At 32.0% G+C, this 25,592-nt stretch overlaps 8 protein-coding genes across 8 annotated transcripts; 5 read left to right on the top strand and 3 right to left on the bottom strand.

The window, feature by feature from the left end:
• Positions 1 to 203: 203 nt before the first annotated feature.
• Positions 204 to 2,765, bottom strand: KABA2_12S00594 (uncharacterized protein; the record flags this gene model as incomplete). Its single annotated transcript, XM_041552761.1, has 1 exon — positions 204 to 2,765. The coding sequence occupies one exon, from the start codon at positions 2,763 to 2,765 to the stop codon at positions 204 to 206; it is 2,562 nt and encodes an 853-aa protein (XP_041408695.1).
• Positions 2,766 to 3,731: 966 nt separating this feature from the next.
• STV1 (H(+)-transporting V0 sector ATPase subunit a) lies at positions 3,732 to 6,362 on the top strand (the record flags this gene model as incomplete). Its single annotated transcript, XM_041552760.1, has 1 exon — positions 3,732 to 6,362. One exon carries the CDS (start codon positions 3,732 to 3,734, stop codon positions 6,360 to 6,362), a length of 2,631 nt encoding a protein of 876 aa, XP_041408694.1.
• A 94-nt stretch (positions 6,363 to 6,456) lies between these two features.
• Positions 6,457 to 7,374, bottom strand: BUB2 (Bub2p; the record flags this gene model as incomplete). The annotated part of the gene is made up of 1 exon (XM_041552759.1): positions 6,457 to 7,374. The coding sequence occupies one exon, from the start codon at positions 7,372 to 7,374 to the stop codon at positions 6,457 to 6,459; it is 918 nt and encodes a 305-aa protein (XP_041408693.1).
• A 641-nt stretch (positions 7,375 to 8,015) lies between these two features.
• Positions 8,016 to 10,946, top strand: RDH54 (DNA-dependent ATPase RDH54; the record flags this gene model as incomplete). The annotated part of the gene is made up of 1 exon (XM_041552758.1): positions 8,016 to 10,946. One exon carries the CDS (start codon positions 8,016 to 8,018, stop codon positions 10,944 to 10,946), a length of 2,931 nt encoding a protein of 976 aa, XP_041408692.1.
• A 471-nt stretch (positions 10,947 to 11,417) lies between these two features.
• Positions 11,418 to 14,318, top strand: PFF1 (Pff1p; the record flags this gene model as incomplete). Its single annotated transcript, XM_041552757.1, has 1 exon — positions 11,418 to 14,318. One exon carries the CDS (start codon positions 11,418 to 11,420, stop codon positions 14,316 to 14,318), a length of 2,901 nt encoding a protein of 966 aa, XP_041408691.1.
• A 123-nt stretch (positions 14,319 to 14,441) lies between these two features.
• On the bottom strand, positions 14,442 to 17,225 carry KABA2_12S00484 (tetratricopeptide repeat protein; the record flags this gene model as incomplete). Its single annotated transcript, XM_041552756.1, has 1 exon — positions 14,442 to 17,225. One exon carries the CDS (start codon positions 17,223 to 17,225, stop codon positions 14,442 to 14,444), a length of 2,784 nt encoding a protein of 927 aa, XP_041408690.1.
• Positions 17,226 to 20,696: 3,471 nt separating this feature from the next.
• ECM8 (Ecm8p) lies at positions 20,697 to 21,515 on the top strand (the record flags this gene model as incomplete). Its single annotated transcript, XM_041552755.1, has 1 exon — positions 20,697 to 21,515. The coding sequence occupies one exon, from the start codon at positions 20,697 to 20,699 to the stop codon at positions 21,513 to 21,515; it is 819 nt and encodes a 272-aa protein (XP_041408689.1).
• A 1,912-nt stretch (positions 21,516 to 23,427) lies between these two features.
• On the top strand, positions 23,428 to 24,672 carry KABA2_12S00440 (C2H2-type zinc finger protein; the record flags this gene model as incomplete). Its single annotated transcript, XM_041552754.1, has 1 exon — positions 23,428 to 24,672. One exon carries the CDS (start codon positions 23,428 to 23,430, stop codon positions 24,670 to 24,672), a length of 1,245 nt encoding a protein of 414 aa, XP_041408688.1.
• Between the last annotated feature and the right edge of the window lie 920 nt (positions 24,673 to 25,592).

Genomic DNA, 25,592 nt, shown 5'->3' with positions numbered 1-25,592 from the left:
TGGAGCTACATAGTCCAACGTTACTATGCACAAAAGATGAGCAGTTTATCAACAGCAACTCTGTTTAACATGATATATATCACTCTTAATTTCTGACAAAAATGCAGAAACTAAATGAATAGAACAGGTATAATCCTATTTAAATGCAAATATGTGAATATATAATAATATGTATGTTTTAATTTAACTTCCTTGATTTTCGTCTAAATAGGAAAATCTGTTGCTGTATTCTTTGCCTGAATGTTTTTATAGTCTTCGCTATGTGTTGTAAAGTTTGAGAATAGGTAATTAACCCACCCCATGATGTCCTTTTTCAGTTCCGCAAATAAGCCTGCATCCATTACTTTGATACAAATACCTTTATAGCACTCACCCTTATTGTTCTTCATATTCTCTAGACAACAGTCAAATTTAGTTTCGTCAGATACACATTTTAGAGCAGTAGCGACATCACTATTTTGTTCTACTAGTGCTCTCTTAACATTTGCTAGTCTAGAGTCAAATTGTTTGATACTGTCTTCCACATCTCTCATTCTAAACTCCAACAGTCTTACATCATATTTCAACTTCGATGTTAGTGAATTGATTTCGTTAATCTCGGTGTATAATAAATTCTGTTTATTTTCTAGCATACTTGCGTTTCTCTCAAATTTAATAGAATGGCTAGCGTATTTGTCGTGATTTAATTGTAATTGTTCCTTTAAGTTCTTAAATTTCTCTTCCGCTTCGTGATCATCAAAATCGTCGGAATGAGGAGCGAAAATACTCTCTTGCATTTCATCAATTCTTTGTTTCGTTGCCAAACGAGTCTCTATGAGTCGTAGATTTCTAGCCACTTTCACCACAGATGCATCAAATGGTAAATCCCATCTTTCTACGGCTTTGCTAACATCTGAATACGATGACGATCTGTATAGTTTACGAGCCTTGCTAATGACCCCATTTAAGTCCTGGAATAGATCTTCATGCATCAAATCATTTACCCTTGGGAACGAGTTTCTTCTATTGTATTCATCAAAATGTAATTTGTTCAAATCAAGATTGTTGGCATATTTTGATTTATCATAATTACAAAACATCGAAGACACTGTATGATTATATTCTGAAGAAGAAGATGTACTCTCCATACCATCTGTTTCTTCCATATCTATTGGTAATTCTCTACTCTCTACAAAGTCATTAATGTCAAATTTTTTAGAGGTTCTGGATTTTTTTTTTTTCAATTTTCTTTGAATATCTTCTTCAATTTGTTTCTTCTTCAATTCACTTTGAATCATTAGTTGTTTCTTTGGATTACCCTTTTCGAATTTGAAATTATAGAAGTTGGACATGTGATTATCGAATAGCATTACTGTCTTTGATTTCCCTTTCCCTTTCCATAATAGACCCAATGTCCCACCATGTATATTACTGACCAATGAATCCAATTCCGTAGTAAGAATTTCGTTGGACAAAGTGATAGGGTTCCCTTTCCCTGTTAAATCTTGAACTCTTGATTTCACTATTTTTTTAAATTTAATAATATCATGATGTGAATATTTTTGTGTTACTTCAAACAATTTTTCTACTGTAACAACATCCAATTTCCCTGTCACAACTGGATTACCAGCTAAATTATATTTTCTTTGAAATAAACGAACAGCATTACCAAATTCTTCTTTATCAAAGGGATCCTTACTGTTCATACAATCTTCCAATACCAATTTAAAATAACAACTTAATACTAGACTGAGTATCCCAGCCACGCTAGTTGGACCTAATGCTGGTTCATTTTTGGGTCTTTCTATCCCTAAATACTGTTTTCCATAATGTAGCCACCATTTTTCAATGGAGAATGTCGTTCCTTTACAAATCAAACCATCGATATTGCCTGAATAAAAATTGAAATATACTAAGGAGATGTGAATCAAATCAACCATATACACCACTTCATAACTTTCCTGAGTGATGGCAATAGCTTCGTTGTTTTGAATGGTAACACCTCTAGCCGGAGCAGTGTTATATTGATAATTATCAGGCTGACTGGCCAATATTTGTGCGTTTATGTCTTTATTGCTAGTACTCGTATTATTATTAGTGGTACCATCGTTATTAGATTTATTATTGTGATTATTGTTACTATTATTCGAGTTTTCTTTAGCCTTTGTTTGGAATTTATATAATTGTAAAAATTTCTGTACGGCAGATTTTGCTGGATATGATAATAATAAGGAGGATCTACCAGCACAATGTAACAGTTTCAAATTAAAGTTAATTTTAAAATTTGGCCAAACGGATCGTATATCACCAGTCTCCACATGTAAAATATTAAGACTTGATGGTATAGTAGTCAAATTAGTAATAAACATACTACTACTGCCATCTCCCAGTTTTTTCGGTTGTGAGAAAGACAATAATTCTTGGTGATATTGTTTAAATTGTCCTGGCCATAATGACGGATCTGTTGGTAGTAATACTTGAACAGCTCTAATAACATCCTGCGTATTTCCTGTGAATGAAGTGATTGTAGACGAAAGTCGACGTTCCGCAATCCATTGTTCCACTAGGTATAATTCGTAACCGACGACGTCTAGCTCGGTGTATGTCAGATCGATGTATGAGGGTAAACCCAGGTCATATAATGCTTTTAAATCACAGAATATAAAACTTGATACTTGGATTTCTGCCATCCGTTTAGCAGAATCTAGGATCGAGTTTCTATTATGTGCGGGTACTCGTTGAGGTGATGGATTATATCCATAGGCGTTTGCTATTGCTTGTGACATCTATGTAATGTAAGTGTCGTTTGTGTGTGTGGATATATACATATATATATGGTTGTGTGGATAGATAGATAGATAGTGAACTGAATATCAACTGATCTATATCTATGTATATATCTGTATTATGTAAGGGTTCTCCCATATATAAAAGAAAGGGTAGAACGAGAGTCCGACATATGTCTAGTAGGTGTGGTGTGTGGGTGTACTGTGATTGAAACAGCCCCTTCACCTAGTGATATAACAATATCGATGGATGTGTGTATATATATAAAGCTATTGATGTCTAAGTAGTTGTCAATGCGTGCAATAATATCTATAAACGTCTAGTGATTGCACAACCAGACATTGCAATGGATATGTATTGCGATTGCGCCTGTCTCGGGAGTGTCACTATATACGTATCCCGTGTGTCTCTGTATCTACTCCATTGAACGTATTTATATAATTAACCATACTGTGAATCATCACAACGAAGTATCGGAACTATGCAATACTTCACAATGTACAGCACATGAATGCTGTTGCCCATTGCTAGCTGTCTTGTCCTGTCCTGTCTTGTGTATTGAATAGCATTGCTGATATCTAATGTGTGAGCAGAGACACGAAGACGAAATTCAGAAAATCAACATTTTTCCAAAGGGAGAACTGAATTGGGTAACATAGAGAGAGAGAGAGGTAAAGTTGATATTAATACACCCACTGCTATCCAACACATCTATATCACCCATATAAGGTAGATAGAGGGATTATATACATACATACAAGTATATATATATATATATATATATATAAGGGGCATACTATATTAGATGCTACTGTTATAATTAATTGCTTTGCTTCCTCACATTTATCTATATTTTTTGATATTTTGATACTTTGATCCTATCTGAACACATAATTAATTATTAATCATCTCTCCTTTCCGTTTGCTATAATAATAATACTACTACTACTAATAATAATAATAATATGAGTAAAGAAGAAGAAGCTATCTTCCGTTCAGCGGAAATGGCTTATGTGCAATTATATGTGCCGTTAGAGATCTCTCGTGAAGTGGTATGTCTCCTAGGTAACTTAGGACTATTAATGTTTAGAGATTTGAACAGTGACACTAATGAATTCCAACGTACATATGTAGAACAGTTAAGGCGATGTGACGATACACAACGATTGTTGACATTTTTAGCAGAAACCATGGATAAACATGCAAATGTTTATTGGCATACTTATACAGATTCAGGTCAAGAAACTCTATTACAGAATATGGCTGTGGAAGATTTGAATTCAATCAATGATCTGACTACAGAAATAGAATTGGTCGAATCAAGAGTAAGAAGATTAGATGAATCGTTAAACGATATTCAATTGAAATTAGATTCATTATTAGAAACAAGATATGTTGTATTTAAAGCTGAAAGATTTTTACAAATTAATCCAGGTATTGTTGGAAGAGTGTCTCGTGAATACAGAGAACAACAACAACAAAATAATATCGATGAAGAAAGTTTTCTTGATAATGATAATTTTTCATTTACTATTGATTCTGAAGACGAACAAGAACAAGGTGTACACAATAATCATGATGTTGACAATGGTCATGTATTGTTGGGGAGTGGCATACAAGAACAATTTATGGTGGTTGGTGCGGTTCGTAGGGATAAAGTTGATACTTTGAATAAATTATTATGGAGATTGTTACGTGGTAATTTATATTTTCAAAACATTGCTATTGAAGAACCTTTATTGGATTCAGATGGATTAACACGTGTAGAAAAAGATTGTGTAGTGGTATTCACTCATGGCCATATATTAATTAATAAAGTTAGACGTGTTATGGAATCCTTAGGGGCTCATATTATCCCTTTAGATAAAGAACATTTCCCAAAATTGAATACATTAAATGATGAAATTGATGACTTACAACAAATTGCTCAATCAACTGAACAGGCATTACATACAGAATTGTTGGTAGTTCATGATCAAATTCTGCATTGGAATGTTGCATTTAAGAGAGAGAAGTCTATTTACGCAACTCTAAACTTGTTTAGACAAGAAACTCATGGTTTAGTCGCCGAAGCTTGGTTACCAAATAATGAGATTACCGATTTAACTCAATCTTTAAAAGATTTTGTAGAATCTATTGGTTCAGAATATAGTGCTGTGGTGACAATAATACATACAAATAGACAACCTCCGACGTATCATAGAACAAATAAATTTACTGATGCATTTCAATCCATTGTTGATGCTTATGGGATTGCTACATATCAAGAGATTAATCCAGGTTTGGCTACAATTGTTACATTCCCATTCATGTTTGCCATTATGTTTGGTGATTTGGGTCATGGATTCATTCTTTTCTTGATTGCTCTCGTATTAATACTTAATGAACGGAAGTTTGGAGCGATGACTAGAGATGAAATCTTCGATATGGCTTTCACAGGTAGATATGTCCTAGTATTAATGGGTGCATTTTCAATGTATACGGGGCTCATGTATAACGATATGTTCTCGAAACCATTGACTTTATTCAAATCTGGTTGGGAATGGCCTACAAGTTTTAAACAAGGAGATAATATTTCAGCAAAACAAGTCGGTGTCTATCCATTTGGACTTGATTCTGGATGGCATGGTACAGAGAATGGTCTTTTGTTTTCAAATTCATATAAGATGAAATTATCAATCTTAATGGGGTTCATTCATATGACTTATTCCTTTATGTTTTCATATATTAATTTTAAACGTAGAAACTCTACTGTTGATATTATTGGTAATTTTATCCCAGGTTTGATTTTCATGCAATCTATCTTTGGTTATTTGTCTTGGGCTATTGTATTTAAATGGTCAAAGGATTGGATTAAAGATAATAAACCAGCTCCAGGTCTGTTAAATATGTTAATCAATATGTTTTTGGCTCCTGGAAAGATAGATGAACAACTTTATAAAGGACAAGCTTTCTTACAACAAGTATTGTTATTAGCTGCGCTCGTTTGTGTTCCTTGGTTATTATTATATAAACCATTAACTTTAAGAAGGCTTAATAAAAGTGCTAAAATGAGAGGTTATGAAGGTATTCAAGATCAAGAGACTAGTCGTGAATTGATGGAAACAGAACAACAATTGCATAATCCAGACAATAACGATATGGTAGTCACAGATTTCGATCTTGAACGAGACAATGGTGGTGACGATTCAAATCAACACGGTCCCAATGCAGAATTTAATTTCGGTGATATCATGATCCACCAAGTGATCCATACCATCGAATTCTGTTTAAATTGTATCTCTCACACCGCGTCCTACTTAAGACTTTGGGCTCTGTCGTTAGCTCATGCTCAATTATCCTCTGTATTATGGGATATGACCATTCAAAATTCCTTCAGTTCAGAGAATTCAGGTTCACCCCTAGCAGTGTTTAAAGTATTCTTCCTGTTTGCCATGTGGTTTGTTTTGACTGTGTGTGTGTTGGTTTTGATGGAAGGTACGTCTGCCATGTTGCATGCTCTACGTTTACATTGGGTTGAAGCAATGTCAAAGTTCTTTGAAGGTGAAGGGTACGCATATGTCCCATTCTCATTCAGTAATATGATTGAATCCTGATAAATAAAAAAATAGACTAACATAATATATATAGAACAATTAACATCAAGATTTTTTTAAATCATAAAATTATCGCTAGGATATATATATCTATCTACCGTATAAAGAGGTCAGGGTCCGTCAAATGCCTTACCAGTAAACTATAAGTCTTCGATGGAATCTTCGGGAGAAACCCAACACCTAACTTTATGATTTCATCAGAATCAAATTCAGGTAAGTCCTTCATCAAATTCATTGGAGAATCGGAACGAAGGATTCTACTTCTGATGGTGACTAACATCGCCACAATAAATAGGATGTTCATGTGGAACCCGTATGCAAACATGAAATCCCATAGACGACAGACGTGATCCAGTGGTTTATTACAACCAGACAATGTTAAAATCGATGGCATCCCATATATTTCTGCAGTCAATAGATTGTCATTTAGAAATTTACTCAATTTCGGATCAATAATTTTAAGACATAGATCTAATAATTTAGCTCCATTTCTTACACCTGTTAAGTTAGGTGTAATGTATGTCGGTATTTGAGAATAACAAAGATTCGAAAACAATTGGAATGCCATGGGTTCACTGGGGCATGAATACAATAAAGGTGCCAATAAAACATTCATCCCTTGAACGTACGTGCTTATATTCTTCTTTGAGTGGTCCTCCTCATATAAATGTTGAGTTTGCCATGCAAAACAAGATAGACATCTTGTCAGGGCATCCTCGGGGACGATGTCTTTAAATTTGGTGTTTGTTTGGAATGTTCTACCTGTGTCGTTCTTAATCTTCTTGTATATGGTTGAAGATGGGGGGCCCTGGTTGACTAACGTCATATAGATACTTGTAGAATGTTCCATGGATGTCCTTGAGAGAATTGACCATATGTAAGCTCTAAGTCGCTGTTCATGTTTATCTCCTGTGGCTGGTATCCCCTCACTAAGAACTAAGTATCGCAGTTGCGCTAATGACGAATAGACTATAAGAGGCGGCTTGCTAATAAATTTCTCAATAGATGACATTAGAGTCCACCAGCGTTTGTTTATGTATGTGTGTATGTGTGTGTATCAACTATTTTTTCCTTGAGGACCTGTTAAGTATTTAAGGTTTGCAGTGTTTATTGATCTTTTTTTTTCAACAGTGTTATTATGGGATCAACAACATATTTAAGAAAGTTTCAGCATAAAACTACAAGAATATAAAAATAAAGAAAAGGTTAGTTAGGCCCTTTCAGGCATATCAAGATTGCCATTTGAGCAAACATTCATTATTTCAAGACTTGCTAAGTAACCTATTGTTGAATCAATTAACGTGGAATGCAATGTATCTTGTTTACGTGTTGCTACGTGTAAATGATATGGACACCCAATTCATCATCTTAAACTTGCTCCAGCTCGAACCGAGTGATTCCTTCAGAATAGAGGCTTAGTACCAGCTTACATTGCTCAAATGATCCTTTCTTCTCTTTCTTATTCATATATAAAGTTCAGTTTTCTGTTCAATCGCTAATTTCACTTACTTTATCATTATTTACTATAAATATACAGTTTTTAAACAAATCGATTTCTCAACCGAAAACATGTAAACAAGATTCACAACAAGAGCAGGTAGTCAAGGCTAATACATCAGGTACAGTATTCGTCATATTTGTTTCCAAAGATATATGAATATTCCTAAGTATGAAAACAAGCCATTTAAACCACCTAGAAGAGTGGTACCTGGTGAGAAACCTGACAGTGGCAGACATGCAAGTTTAGCGCCCATCACAGGTCAGAAGAGAAATCATTCGAATTTCTCAAATATTAATGGTAGTAAGCTTACTGAGGGAAGCACGAAGAAGGTAAAGACTAAAATAGTATCCAGTAGCACTAATGTGTCAAGACCAAGTTCGTCCCCACGTTCTGAAACATTCTATACTATTATTCATAGGAAACCATCTCAAAAGAAACATAAAGTTTGGACAGGTGATGGATATGCTATAGCGAGATTAAAAGAAGGAAGCAAAGTAGAGATTGGTAAATTATTATTTTATGATGATTCTGGGAGATATTTAGGTTCGCCTAACCTGGCTTACATGAAACCAGATATTGATCTGATGGACGCTATATTTAAAGCATCAGGTTTAGAGATCCAGCTAGATCATAAGATTGTTGGTAAGGAGGAGATGGATAATGTGATAACTGTTTTAAATATAGATGGTAAGTCTGAACATCTATCAAGTTCTGCTAGGTCATTGGTATCATCCCAGCCTAGTTCGGGTGACAATGCAATTATAAATTCTATAAGTCAAATTAATAAGTCAGCAGTACCTATATCCCAATTGGTAAAAACTATGAAACTCTCTAGGTTTAAATCAGTTACATCAAAATCACAGGTTTTAACACCACACCGAGTGTCTGGAGTTTCAAGCACAGTAATTTCTGGTAATAAAACCTATTTACCATTCTTTGATAAAAACAAAATTGAAAATCCAATTGTTATGAATAGCTCAAGTGATGCAGATGTTGAAGTTATCGTTGATCCTTTATTATCTAAATTTCTGAGACCTCACCAAAGGGTAGGCATTAAATTTATGTATGATTGCATAATGAGTCTCGATCAGTCATCTAACCCGGACTTATTGGAAGAAGATAAAGATCTTACCTCTACCAACGTTTTATTAGAGAAGGATTCGGATATTAATGGATGTATCCTTGCAGATGAAATGGGTCTTGGTAAGACATTGATGACCATTGCATTGATATGGACTTTATTGAAACAAACACCTTATTGTCGTGGCAAAGATATTAATATATCACAATCTGGGGTTCCATTAGAAGGTTATTTCAAGAAGATACTAATTGTTTGTCCGGTAACTCTTATTACAAATTGGAAGAATGAATTTAGAAAATGGCTAGGTCTAAATAAGATAGGTGTATTGACACTTTCAAACGCCAATATAGGGGATATGGATAGGAGTGCAGTCCATAACTTTCTTAGAGTTCATAGGACATACCAAGTATTGATTGTCGGCTACGAAAAATTACTGTCGGTAGGTGATGTTCTTATTCAAGATAATAGTGATCAAAATAAAGCCCTGGGATCTATCGACCTTTTAGTATGTGATGAAGGTCATAGATTAAAGAATCAAACTTCAAAAATATTAAGTATATTAAAAGATATTGATGTGAAAAATAAAATATTATTATCAGGTACACCTATTCAGAATGACCTTACAGAGTTCCACACAATTATTGATTTTATTAATCCCGGTATATTCGGTAGTTATAATTACTTTAAGAAACATTATATTACTCATATTACAAGGGCAAGAGATACGGTGAATAAATATAATGATGACATTGTTGCTCTCGGTGAGGAGAAATCCAATGAGTTAATTGCAATTACAAAAAAATTTATCTTACGAAGAACTAATGATATACTGAATAAGTATCTACCTCCAAAGACAGATTTAATTTTATTCTGCAAGCCTAACTCTTCGCAGTTATCTGCGTTTAAAAATTCAGTAGATACCTCTCAGTTGGATTTCAATTGTTTGACGTACAATTCATCCTTGAGTTTAATAACTACGTTTAAAAAGATTTGTAACTCACCCAGTTTAATTCGTTCACCTAATTCCGAACAAACTTCTGGGTATTTTTCTGGAATAGGTAGATCTTATGATGTTACGTCAGGTAAATTAACTGTATTGATGAAGCTATTAAACAATATACGGCAAAATTCAAAGGATGAAAAGGTTGTCATTGTTTCTAATTACACCCAAACATTGGATATTATACAAGACATGATGAATTCTGCTGCGATGGTATCCTGTCGTCTTGATGGGTCGACTCCACCAAAACAAAGGGGTTCGCTTGTTTCATCATTTAATAACAACCCTAAAATATTCGCATTTTTACTTAGCGCAAAGTCAGGAGGTGTAGGTTTGAATTTAATTGGAGCATCTCGTTTAATACTTTTTGATAATGATTGGAATCCCTCTGTAGACATTCAAGCGATGTCAAGAATCCATAGAGACGGCCAAAAGAGACATTGTTATATATATAGGCTAGTAACAACTGGTTGTATAGATGAGAAAATTTTACAAAGACAGCTGATGAAATCTAGTTTAAGTTCCAAGTTTTTAGATGATTCCGACGTAAATTCTGACATTGCAAACAATAGTAAGCAAAATAAATCTAATAGTGATAATTTATTTGATAAAGAGGATCTTAAAGACTTATTCACAGTAGTAAGTGAGACAACCAGTAACACACATGATTTGGTCTGTCCTTGTAATGGTAACAACACTATAATAAATTTACAGAACTTGACAGAGAAAGAAAATTTAATGGATGTAGAGGAGAGAGAGAACAGGAAGGTGCTTGGGTCGTGGTCCAGCGCGTTGGCTTTGAAGGATGTCATAAAAAATAGTCAGAAACAAGAGAAACTCCTTAAGGGTGAAATGATGAAAAAATGTCTGATTGGTTACAGGCATATCAACCCATTGAAATATCCCAATTTGCATGATATTGTGGCTACCAACACGGTTAAAGAACTTGCTGGAATTGTCACGTTTGCTTTTGTGAAAATAGGTGAAGATAACTCAGCATGACAATCGTATAGTATATGTATACACACCCACACACATATATATATATATTTATATATATACGTCAGACCAAAAGTTGAACCTAATTAATATTAATATAGTACGGGATAGGTTCTACACTTCGAGATATACATAAAGGGGTTCTTTCATTTGTTAAAAATATGTTGATGATATAATTGTTCTCATTTTGACATATTATTTGTCTCCTGCGACACATTCTCTGTTTGACAGCCCCATTACACTGATAGAGCTGAAAGATAAAAAAATGAATTTTCAAAACAAAAAGTGGTTGAAAGCATCGAAAGAGAATGAAACGATATGATGCAACCATTGGTGCAAGTAGAAAAGCTTCAACTAGCTTCTTTCAATAACGCTATACATAGAGGTAATATAAGTATTAGTCCCATTCTTTAAGAGATTCTTTGTTCTTCAACTGTCAATTTAATTTGAGACGATAAGGAAAATAAGGGCGTGATGTTTAAAGGAATTGCCAGTGCATGCAGCGCATGTTTTCGATATAGAAAGACCAATGTTACTACAATGTTACTGGTCACATATGCAGTAGTTGTGGTTCTTTATTTAAATAATAATTTGTTGCGCAAAAATGAGTTACTACCAACTGATAATGAGTCAGTAAGATTACTTGAAAGTGCGTGGTCGGACTTACAGAATATAACGTACAAGCCTCATCCATATACGTCGCATGCTAACGATGTTGTACATGATTACCTACTTCACAGAGTTAAAGAAATGGTTAGTAACACTACATTTTGTGAGATTTCTGACGATTATGAATCCCATAGATCTATTTTATTCTCACAGAAAGACGTTTTCAATGCATCTTCACAGAAATCGTCTGTGATATACTTTGAATCGTCAAACATACTGGTGAAAATACAAGGTAAAAATGATAAAAGTACCGCAGAAGGGTTATTATTATCAGCCCATTTCGATTCTGTTCCAACCGCAAATGGTGCTACAGATGATGGTAAAGGTGTAGTGTCCATTTTGGCTCTGCTCGATTATTACTCTAAACACCAACCTGAAAGAACTATTATCATCAACCTCAATAACAATGAAGAGTTTGGTTTATTAGGTGCACATTCATTTTTTGATCATCCATGGGCAAAGCTAACCAAATATTTTATCAATTTAGAAGGCACAGGCACAGGAGAAGGGAACTCCATATTATTCAGAACAACCAATGTTTTAACTGCAAATTTATACAAATCTGCAGTAAAAATGTTACCGTTTGGTAATTCAATTTTCCAACAGGGATTTAATCAAAGATTAATCCACAGTGAGACAGACTATAAAGTGTATGAGGCCAACGGTCTGTTGGGCTGGGATATCGCATTTTATAAACCAAGAAGTTTGTATCACACAGCAAGGGATAATATTCAAAGTACGTCGAGATCTGCACTTTGGAATATGTTATCAACAACTTGGCAATTAAGCAATCATGTTTCAAATATCCATACTATCAAGGAGAATGATAATTCAAAAGATCCTGCAATCTTTTTTGATATTTATAGAACCATATTTTTCGCATTCTCAGCTAAATGGTTGTTTGTGGTGAATATTCTTTTATTAATTATTTTCCCTCTATTGTCTTTGTCACTGAATGTCTTAGCTAGAAAACGAAATATGCTTGTTTCTGCTCCTATTTTCAGTTGGCTAGAGTTCCCTATAATTGTATCCTTTTCAATTTTTCTTCTAATAGTAATGGAAAAGGATGTAATTAAGAAGAATCCTTATATTGTATCCCATAGCTTTATTGGTTTACTTTTATTTTTCGTCGTGCAATACAATTTTGTCAACCTAATTCTAGCACAGGTTTTAAAATTAATTACTAAAAAAAACGTATTAAAAGATATAATATTTATAGAATTGATGATTCTTTCATGGTTCTTTTTATTGGGAAGTACAGTTATGTTAAAATTGACCAACTTTAAGAGTACTGGGGTGTATCCAATTACAGGTGTGTTTATCAGTATCAGCTTCACGGTATTAATCCACGGCATACTACTTTTATTTTCCCCAAGGAAAAACAATGGTCATAATTTTTTGAAAACTATACCTAATGCCAGTACAAATGAATCTGCTAACTCGAATGATGGAGGTTATGGTACTCGGGAAGAATCAAACATACAAGCTACATCACCTGATAATGAGGACTGTATCCTGGAGCATGAATCAGTATCGAATATTGATGAGAGGGCGCCTTTATTATCTGTCTCTAACGACACTAATGATGATGATAATATTGACAGTATCCAAGATCATATTGTAATTGTCCCAGATGAGAGTGGTATAGCGAAACATTACGAATGGTTACTACAATTTTTAATCCTTGTACCTATTACGTTTATATTCTTCCAGGCTGTAGTTGATTGTTTGTCTGGGTTGAACCAAACAGTCCAGGAATCGGATGACTCCTTTAACCTGGTATACAGCGGTATTATTTGGTGTTCTGTAATATTAAGTCTCCTAGTTTTACCATTTATGTCAAAAATAGGAGGTCGTGTTACCGCACTTCTATTTGGGGTTTGTTTGGTCTCTGCTATTTATTTTACTACTATTGAGTCATTTGACTGGGGTACTCCACTAAAAGTTAGGTTTTCTCAAAACATTAATGGGACTGTAGAAATAACAGGAAGAATTGATATGGTAAAAGAATTGATATTTGATCTTCCAAGTTATAAACGTGAAAACTTTGCAAATATCAAGGGTGGTGTGACCTGTAGCTATGGAGATATAGGCGTTTGTTATTATAAAGGAATGTTACCTACAGTTTTACCTTATAAGGACAATATTTCCAATAATAGATCAGAAATTCTATCAGTTGATATTGTTGATAATGACAGATTATCACCGGACCGTTCTAAATATGCGCCAATCAATGCTGATATAAGAATAAATGTGCCAAATAATAGAGCATGTGTGATATCTTTCAATTCAACGAACTCGCCCTCAGCAGTATCCGCAGTCAGAAAGATCACAGTTTTCAACGAGTATTCAAATGCGACAGATTCTGGAAAAAAATTGACATACAAATCGAAAAACGATATTAATGAACTGCAACTACACAAATTAAATTTTACAAGTGGAAGTTATGTGATTGGAATTCAATGGTTTCCAAGATTACTATGGGATAAACAATTTAAGACATCCCACGCTAGTAATTCTGAGGATTCTTTAGGACTTAATATAAAGTGTTTCTGGGGAGACTATGAATCAGATACATTAGTCGGTGGTTCACGAACACATATGATACCTGCTTATGAAGAGTTACTAGATTATGCACCATTAAAGTATACTATTACAAATAAAGAGAAGGGCTTAGTGGTTGCCGATCAATATATCGAATTGTAGAAAATACTAATGAAACCTTATATAGTATATATTAATAAAACCACATATGTGTTTTTATTCTCGTAATATTACGATATTATTAATTATTATTACAGATTGTTATTTAAATGACTATTCAGACTCTTATTTATAGTATTGAGAGCCTTGTGGTTGATTAGGATTGATGTAATATGCATTATTATTGATTTGTTGCTGGTTGTTCATAATACCATTTTGAGGAACTTGTCCTCTCGATTGGTTTATCAGATTTTCACCATTGAAAAGAAATGGGCGTGTCTCAGCCCCATTTGATGTATGATTCGGGATACTAACATGTGGATATGACATTGGGCGCTGAACATTTTGACCCATATTATTCGAGATTTGTTGCATCTGTGAATGTTCAATTCCTGCATTGTTATAATCAACATGGGGTTGGTTTTGGCCATATTGAAGATCTCTATGTACATATGGATTCGGAGTAATTCCAACTGTATATGGTCTTCTAAAATTTCCATTATTTGGTTCAAAATGAAGTACTGGTGTACTATTCGATGATGTATGTAGTGATTGTTGCGGGTCTGGGATAAAAACAGGCATTGATATTATTTGACTCTTGGTAACAATAGGAGTTGGATGCGAAGAAATACTGTATTGGCTACGGTCATAATGGCTCATTATTTCATTTGTAGCCTCTCTCCTATTAAATCTATCTATTTTTTCAGGGTTTATGAAACCATTTGGTTGTTGAAAGTTATTTCGAGGATTATATGATCCCGTTTGCATAGGAATCTTATAAGAATTATAAATTCCATTGTTAGGATTGCTTGCAGATGGAACATTCTGGTGATGTGGACCAATATCATCCTCGTAATAAGAACCATGAGAAGGTCCATAAGTTTGATTGTCGTAGAAATAAGGAGTCTTAAAGCTTTTTTCTTTGATTCCCTTTTCTTCGATCTCATTCTCCCAACCTATCCGAGACGCTTTCCGCTTCTTATGCATATTGATTTCTTCGCTAGTTAAATCGATTATTTCATTACTATTTAATGAATTACGTTCAGAATCTGTAGAATTTTCATCGACATTTTCTATGTCAAGTGAACAGATATCTTCTTTCTCTACAATCTCTATAGGTTCAAATAACTTTCCATCGCTTTGATTTGTTAAATCTATTAGAACAACGATAGGTACATCTGGATTTTCATATTTGATAGACAATTCAGTTTTTTTTCCAGCGACTATGTTTGTTGTTGTTTCATCAGATTTTTGAATAGAATGTAAACTATTTGCTGTAGATTCATCATCAATATCATTTTCTATTGAATTCCCATTATTGTTGTTTACCTCAAGTATAATTAATTTTGAAAGTAATGTTTTCAACTTATTAACATTTTCAGAATCTTTTTCAATTTTAAACAATTTCAATGCTTGATTAATAGCATCCGTTGCATTCTTATATTCCCCAGTTGCTGTATAAACCTGCGATATACCAAACCATGCAATTGCCGCAAAGACATTGTTAAATTTTAATTCATATGATGGTAATAGACTGTTAGATGTGGAAGAATTACTGGCCACACTGGACGCATCAGAGAGGCTCCTTTCTGATTTATCACTTTGGTTTTCATCAGTATATAGTGAATGATTAACGGCTTGGGTATAAGTAGATAATGCATCATCAAACTGACCTAATTCCAAATATAATGAAGCAACTGATATCCAAATCCAAGGCTTTCTAGGTAATATTTTTAAAGTTTTTTGATAGTACTCATATGCTTGATTTGCATTTTGTTCAACATTTTTCTTTAATAATAGTCTTGCAATCATATAAGACGTTAGAGCTTGGTCCTTCGAACGATCCAAATCGATTTGTAATTTTAATTGATCAATTTTGGTGGAAATTTCGTTGTCGTTACCATTTAGATATATTAGTTGAGTCTCTAATAATGAAAGTGGTTTTATTGATGAGGTCATATGTGGAAAATTTTTCATTCCTAAATGAATCGTTTCAATTGCATCGTGGTGATTATTAGGGTTTTCTTCGTAGATTAATGTTGCTAGCAAATGATATACATAGCTTGCTTTGATCAAAAGATCATTTGGTTTCAATTGATTTCTCCTTTCATCTAATAATTTCAATATATGTATTAGGTCATTTTTACAACCTATAATGTCTTCAAATTTTTTAAAAAATTGAGCCCTAGTGATTAAAACATCCAGATAATAATTAAAGTTATCAAATTTTTCCAGAAAATGTAAACATTTATCAAAAGCAGGTAATCCTTCTTTCAATGTGTCATGTTGACTATCCATTAATAGTAGAATTCTACATCGAAGAACATACATTTTACTTTCGGATAAAGTAGGTAAATTGTTATCATGGTTTATCGATGAATCCTTCATATCGTTTGAATTATTGTGTTGAATATTATTAATGTTGTTGGTAAGTTTTTTAGTTGCATCAGTATTAGAGATATTTGTTCCTTGAGCTTTCAAAGAATATCGTTGGAAATCTGGTGAATTGATATTAGTAGTAGTAGTAGTAGTAGAAGTAGTATTCATTATCATTGAATACCTGGAACTTTTTTCAAAAAGCGCAAGTGCTTGTAAGATCGCATGATTTGAATCGTCAAATCTATTCAATCTATAATAAGAGACAGCTAATTTCTGCCATATCATAATATTATTTAGGATAATGTTTGACTTTGAATTGACGGCAGAGATTAAAAGATGGATCACATTGATGAAGCTTTTATTCTTCAGGTATGCATTACTCAACAATAATAAAGTCTTTAAGTTTAATGGATCATTTTCTAAAGTCTTTGTTAACAATTCGAATGCTAAAGGTAATTTATCCATATCAATTGCTAAAGAACCACATTTTTGCAATATTTCAGTTTGAGCTTTAATAATATCAGTGTACATTACTTTAAACGATCTTTTCTATATGAAAGGGAAGAAGGAGATGAATAATGAGGAATTCCCAATAAAATAATATCTGTTTGTGGTGGTGGTTTTTAGAATGAAGGGGGAGAAGGTAAACTAAGAAGAATTGATTATATTCGATTGATATTAAAAGGTATTAACTTTATATGAAGTTATTCCGTTTTATGATAGTTTTTTTTTATTCTATTATGTCGCTATTGAACCTTTAGTCATTATAATGCACTTATATGTGCGGATGAAGGACGGATTAGGAAGTTTGTTTGTTGTTATAGTATTTGTTGCTTGTAGTTATTGTCGTTATTGTAATGCTTTTCACTATTTTTTACACTATATGAATTTCAAACGTAGTACTATAGAGAAGACTTGGAAAGAAACAGTAATATCTTGACACAGTTTTCGGTAATTATCAGGAAATAATGTATGGTATAAATGTTGGTATTGTTCTTGGGTGTTAAAAACCTTGAATAATATATCTTAATTAGAAAAAAGCAGAAGGGAGAATTGTGGAAATATACAGCAATGAAACAAAATGAAGTATATTGTTGAATTGAAAAGATTATAGCAAGGATATGACAAAAAAAGGAGATCAATTACTAATCGATCAATTGTTCTATTAATTTGGTTGACCGTTTTCTTTGTTGTTTGTTTGCGCTAAACGATGATAAAATTAAATCAAGAAACCAACTCAAAGAGAAAGAAAGGTAATAGAAAATAAAGAGTTAAGGTGCTTACAGAATGTAATGTGTTGTTTTATAAGAATATGATTTAAAATTGGGGTTGCGTTAGAAATATGGACATTACTGTTAATTTTTTCTTTTTTGTTTGGTCTTCTTATTATTATTGTTATTATTATTATTTTTATTTTTATTTTTATTACTATTCTTAATGCGTCTTCCTTCTTTCTTTAAGGTAATGTTTAATAAAGTTGTTGGAAGTTCTGCCTCGATTATTAGCAAATTCGGTGCAACATTTCTATCATTCATTCATCTTCTTCTTTTAGAAAAAAATAATTCCTGGATTGTAGCGGTTGTTTATTGAATTCTTCTTCGAATAAACAGGGCCCAATATATTAAGAGAGACAGGGAGGCGCCATTTTTTTTTATTACTTTATATTTTAAAATATAGTTGTGTTAAGTTATCTGAGGTCGATATGTTAATAAGTCAAAAAATAAAGTACAAAAAATCATTATATAAGCTTTCATTCTCAAGTATGCTTTCTCAACATCGTAGCGTTGCTGTTATGGAAGCATACTTGCAGCTCATCAAAGAGGATGTGAGGGATAGGCGTGCTGCTCTTATTTTGCTTTTATTTTGTATCTTGTATTTTTTATTTCTTTTTTCAACTAAAAGGAATTAAACTCAGGAGAAGGAGAATCGATTGAAAATTTTGAAAAATGTGAAAAATTTCAGAAGAAGAACCTGGAGAAGTAAGCGAAGGATAGGAGGAAGGAGGATTAGAAAACAGATCAAATTTTAAGATGGTCGACAAGTGAAAATGATGCACAATAACCTTCGTATTTCTGAACCAGAAAACAGAAGAACTACTATCATTATTTTATTTTCATTTGTTTTCTTTTCTTGCGTAGGTTCTTTCTCTTTGATATCCTTGATAAAGGTTTTGCTATCTTGTTAGTTACTTGTACAACAATTCTCTCTTTCTATCTCTAAAGTATTATCTGAATGATTGCATTAAGCTTTTTTTTTCTTTCTTCAGGAATGTCATTATTTCTTCATGGTCTTCACCCAACAACGTTTGTTCCTGAATTAAATAAAACATATGGGAAAAAAAGAAATTGCAGTATTATTTCGATATAATTAATGGGAAGTAAAAGTAAACTCCCTCTCTGTTTCTCTTAGCCGGACCTCTTAAGTTATTTCTACCTCGATTATCTCGTGATTTTTTTTTTGTTTTTGTTTTTTTATTTTTTTTTATAATTTGACACAGGCAAAAAAAAGAAAAATAACTAAAAGTAAACTACCGAGAAATATATAGAGGGATATAGTTACAGGAGATAATAATTATGTCTCTCTTCTTCACTTTGTCAGTAGAACAAGATATATATTTAAAGAAAAAAGGTTAAACTTCTTCCGCTTCTCTCATGTTGTCTTCCGACCATTAACTAAACCCATTGAGTTAAGAAACCGATGATTGGTACAAGAAACGTAGGTGAAACACATGTTGTAGAATACAATATTACCAATCAAGTTTTCTACATCCTTGTTACTTGTATAGTCGATAAATCGAGGATCTTAGAATTAAGATTATTTTCGATAAAAAGAAAACGGGTTTGTGTTGGGTTTTCTTTCATAATACGGTCGTTTATCTCTAAATTTATATTGAAAAGGAGAACCCATTTCCACTCCTGTACAAGTCTTTGTTAATCTTTATTTTTTTCAAAAATAAAAAAATAAAAATATAATTATGTTGCAAGTTGGGGTAGGAAAGAGATTAGTGATGTTTGGTTGGTTGGTTTCTCCTCTGAATCTTTATTAAAGATAACGTTTCCTTTGACCAGAGTATTTATTCGTTCTAAAAAGAACTATGAGGAGGGAAACAATTAATGAAAGGAACTAAGCATAGTCTATCCATTGATTGCGTCTAAGTACGTGGGCATTCCAACATGAAACGTCCAAACCCCAGTCCGCAAAATAAAATAAAATAATATATATAGACATGTATCATTTGTCACGCATCCGAAGTAAAGATACGATTTCTTCGTTATATAATATAATGTAATAAAGCAGAAAATAAAAAGATGAGATAGACACTTGGCATATTTCCAAAAACGGTACGAATCTGACCTATTCTGATCAATATTAATTATAATTTTTTGTGCACGCAGTCCTAGGAGAATTAAAAAAACCACCACAATTAATTCTGGGCCTAATTTAAAGTTTTGTACATGATATTATTATTCTTTTTATCTTGGTAAGAATAATCAAACAGGATATGTAAGTGAATGTGGATAACGTAAGCACGTAGAGAATAGGCAAGAGGCAAGATGCAACAAAAAATTAAAATAAAATAAAACAAAAAACAAAAGAATTCAACTAAAGATTAAGTTAAGGTCATTGTGCAGTGGCAGTACTACGAATATAAAATTCCGGATAATAAAGTTAGTATATTAGAGTTTGTTTAATATTTCAAACCCAACAAAACTTGAAGTAAAAACGGAAATACAGAAAGGAAAAAAAAAATTCATTTCGCAAGGAAGAGTTATCCGTGGAAAATTTTTTAAATTTTTTAAATTTTTACATTTAGTAATCGATTGAAAGGTTTTGAAAATATTCGATGGGGTAAACAAAAAACCGAAAGTGATGTTAAAAAGATGCGATAAAAATAAAAACGTCAGTAAAGCAATAAAACTTGGAATAATACAAAAAACAAACAAACAAACAAATATATAACGATGTGTTAAAATAAAATAAGCTAAATTAAGTAACAAAACTATGCTAGAAGAAAAAGAAGAATTGCTAAATAATCGTAGAATCTTTAATGATATTACCAATATCTCGACCCAGACCACGACGACCACGACAACAACGACACCAACAAACAAATTACGTTTATTAAATAAAAGTTATAATATTAATGAGGGACAACTTTATTGTAAAGATAATTCACAAACGATAAAGAAAGAAAATAAAGTATATTTACCTAGAGTATTTCAACATCATGATTTACCTGACTGGTTAATTCAGAGGTATAAGGATAAAGATCGATGTGACATATTTATTAATTGCAATTTTAATGGATCACCCTGTAATACGATAAGAGGAGCATATTGTGATGCAGAGGAAGAAAATATAGTTATAAATAAGAGTCAATGGATTGAATTTAAGTATTGTAGAAAATACAATTCAATAAATCAAATACTATGTCGATTTTGTTATGGTAAGAATTGGATCGAGGAGTCATTTATATATGAACATTTATTTGGATCTCATGGTATAGTAACAAACAATAATAGCAGTAGTAATAAGATAAGAATTAGATTATTACCATTACCGCAAAAATACCAAATTAATGAAATTTCCAACAAAACTAAAACTAAAACTAAAACTAAAAATATTAAGATTCAAGTACTATGTAAGGAATGCGAGAAATGGATTAAATTAAATAGTAGTAATAGTAGTAGTAGTACGAAGGAAACCATTGAGTATAGACAATTACATGGAATTCGTGGGTTTTATGAAAATTATTTCAGACATTATATTTCATGCAACTCCAGTGAACATAATCAAATTCATTTTATTTCCAATAAATAAGTAAAAATAACAAAATAATATATTTTCTAATAGCACGTGTAAAGAAATAAAATACTTTATCTCCGACCGGTGATAAAGAACGAGAAAATAAACACTTGCCCACCCTTACAGCCCAGAAATCGCACAGAAGTCAACAACAACAATTTACCAGTTGCTTTATCTGAGGGGGAGGGGGTGGGTGGGTCCTCTTAACAAAATTCCCCAAAAGGGAAATACGGCCAACTTTCTTGCAAAATATGGCAATAACAAATCCCCACAACGAAGAGTGTTCCGTACAACAGTGTATTCTTCTTATATAAAATATATATCCAATATTTAGGGAGCTATTACCTTATACGGGAACTAAGAAAGAGATGCCAGTGCTGTGCCCACGCTATAGTTAAATAGAGTTTCTGACAGTGCGCGGAAAACTAGCGTAACTAAACCAAATTTTTAAGCCGCGGAATAAAAAAGAAATGGACAAAGAGTTGGGGGGGGGGCAAGGGAGGAACCGAACCACCATAACCCTAAGCGTATCCGTATTCTGTTGACTATCTGAGTGTTACTCTCAGATCATATAGAAGGAGAAGGAAATATAGATACAGATAGATACCGTGCTCTCTCCCCCCATCCCACCCCACCCTACCCACACCCACATCCTCACCCCTTTCTACGGCAACAAAAAAACAAACAACGGAAAACGGATTGTGACCTCAGGAGACATTCTCCCACAAAAAAGAAGTTTATTTCGGATCGCAATTATACAAATCATTAATTCTCTTATAAGCAAACAATGCACTAACAATACACCGCATAAAAGACTCTACTCAAACGGATCCTTCTTACCTTTCAATTAAACAAAAGAGAAAATACATCTATTATCACACGATAAAACAACAACAATAACAACAACAACAACAACAATAGAAAAGTCAATTATCAAATATAAGCATCTAATGTATACAAAATCTCAACGTCGTGCATCAATATCTCTGTAACTCTCACTATCATACACACCGATATACTTATATACTTAAACATACAGCTATATTAAAATAAATGATCCAGACTCACTAACAACAACAACAAATATTATTATCAATTTGACTCTCCCCTTCCCACATCTCTATAAAAGTATATTTAATGCATAAAACTGTTAATCAATAAATTTATTCAGTTTAGTTTGACCTGATACTAATAATTTGTACCACGGCTAGTACTGCCCAACTCTTCCCAATTAAACTTCATTTCTCCTTATTATTCTTTTGAAATGCGCGGAATCTATAAAATAACGAAATTGATACATACACACACACACTTTTTACTATAATTAAATGCAATTCACTCAATTGAATAACAAAATAGATTATTGAATATAGTAATATTAAGTAATATTTTACCAACTTTCTAACGGAGATTCCTAAATAGTATTTTCATAATTCTTCTATTAATTAGTATTGGTAACGTTACAATTTGTTTATCACCATCACTTTCTTGTCTCTCTATTTCTTTGTCACTGATACAATATTATTATTATTATTATTATTATTATTATTATTATTATTATTGTTTTTCAAATAAATAAAAACAATCATTTCTTCTACCTTTCTCTCTCTTCTTTCTCATATTTTCTGGAAGAATTATAACAAGAATGATATAATATCAAATTTAGTGCCTTTAATTAAATAATATTCTCTTTAAATAATTTATTTTATTTCTGTTTTTATCTTATTTTTTTTTCGGTTTAACTAATATATATATACTACACAAAGGTAGACTCATCTAATGCACGTTAAAGTAAATCAATTTCCTTTTCATACATATATACATATATGCTTTTTTCTTTCTTTCTTGTTTCTTGTTTCTTATTATATATATATACTGATAAATAAATTGAACAGATTTTAATTATATATATATGCTATATAATAAGATGGATATTCAAGATTTCGATAATAATCAGAATATAAATATTATTACAAATTCAACTAGTAATAATAAGAATAATAATATTATTCAACGTTCAAAAAGTTCAAGTTCAAATTATATTAATAATAATTCAAGTGCTTATTTATATTATCAAAATATTAACGATTTAAAATATATGAATGCTTTAAATGAAACAACAAACAACAATAATTATAACAATAGTTTCTATTATAATAATAATGATACTATAATGACTCAATTACCGAAGTTTGATTCGTATACTGACGCTTATAATAGATTGGCTGTAGTAGATCCTTCTTCAATTGGTCCCAACAACAACAACAATATGGATATGATGTATGGTTTATCATCAATAGATTTACAACAGCAACAGCAACAGCAACAGCAACAAGATCCTATGTTTACGATTGGTAATACTAATAATACCTCAAATAGCTTTACGCCGACTCCTTTACCTGGTTCTAATAATTCTAAAGGGATATTGGCAATGTCTTTACAAACTATGGGAATGCAAATGCCTATACAAACACCAATGATAGGTGGTGGTAGTGATAGTGGTAATATTAATAATAATATTAATAATAATGGTAACACACCTTTATTAATTCATCAACCTACAAACTTTTCCTCCAATAATAATAATAATATTCCTAATTTTAATAATAGAAATTACATTACCGTTAATAGTAATGGTAATAATTTAAATGATTCCATTAATTTTAATAATCACATGATTCGCTCTACCCCTAAAAACGGATCTCAACAATTTTCACCATTAGATCCATCAACAACAACATCATCATCATCTGTCTTATCAAACAAGAATAACGAGACCTCCACATCTACTACCACTACTACAACAATTGGTGCTGATATTGAATCATTAACGAATTATGATGAAAATCAACGATTCAAATATGGTTGTACCATTTGTGGTAAAAGATTTAAGAGACCATCATCTTTAAAGACTCATATTAATATTCATACAGGATTTAAACCTTTTATATGCCCTTATATGGAATGTGATAAATCATTTAATGCGAAATCTAATATGTTAAGACATTATAAATTACATTTTAAACTAAGATCAGGTGCTTATATTTTACCAGATGGTCATATTTCTTTAAATAAACCAACTTCAAAACAATTATTTAAAAATAATTTAAGTCATTCTACTACTACTAGTAATAAAAATAAAAAGACAATAGTTGACCACACTCAAAGGTGAATAATAATATTAATAATAGTAATTATTACCAGCCCCCTCCCCCAATCCATCCATTTTAATTCTTTTTAATTTTAATTATGCCTAATTTTTATATATATTAATTTTTACTTTAATGAAACATTTCCTAATTCTTTACTACAAATTTCATTCTTTTTTTACTTTTTATATAAAATTTGATTTATGTAATCTTAATGATATTTATTAATTACAAAAAAAAAAATAGAATATAAATATTATGTTTTAACCAATTTTATTAATTTATCAATCTCAATAAATTTTGTTTCATCCATTGAATTTAATTTATGAGTCTCTGTTAAGATATGTGTTCTTAACGTATCTGTATATACTTGATGACAATTTTCACAATATCTTTTTTTATTATTTCTTAATTCTATTGATTTATGCAATGGTCTGAAACCTGTATTCACTACAGTTTCATCATATTGTTCATCATACATTGAAGCATTTTGAGTTAATTGTAATAAAGAAGTTCTTGGTTCATGATCATCTGATAATTCTGAAAAGGCAAGTGTCTCTACAGTATCATTGCTACCCAAGGAATCATTATCTAACGATGATCCTGAAGAAGATTCTGATTCAGTTGATGACGAATTATGCTTTGCCATGATTAAGTCTGTTTTTAATGAAACCATAGGGTCAACATTTTCATTGAAACTTTTAAAATTTATATCCATTGTATTAAATCTTTTCAATTCTAGAAATTTTAAAGAATTCATTAATTTTTTTGAGTTTTGACAATCATGATTGAAATAATCATATAATTCTTGATTAACAGATCCCTGTAATTCTAAATCATTAATAATATTTTTCAAATCCTTCGGTGGGCGAGCGTGTCTTTGATAAGTTTTACGTAATTTCAAAGCATATCGTTGATTGACAAGATCACGAGTATATCTTTT

Source organism: Maudiozyma barnettii, assembly GCF_903064755.1.
Source record: "Maudiozyma barnettii strain CLIB 1767 genome assembly, contig: KABA2_12, whole genome shotgun sequence".
NCBI classification, from domain to species: Eukaryota; Fungi; Ascomycota; class Saccharomycetes; order Saccharomycetales; family Saccharomycetaceae; genus Maudiozyma; species Maudiozyma barnettii.
The sequence above is the reverse complement of the archived record's forward strand: the minus strand, read 5'-3'. Positions and strand labels throughout refer to the sequence as shown.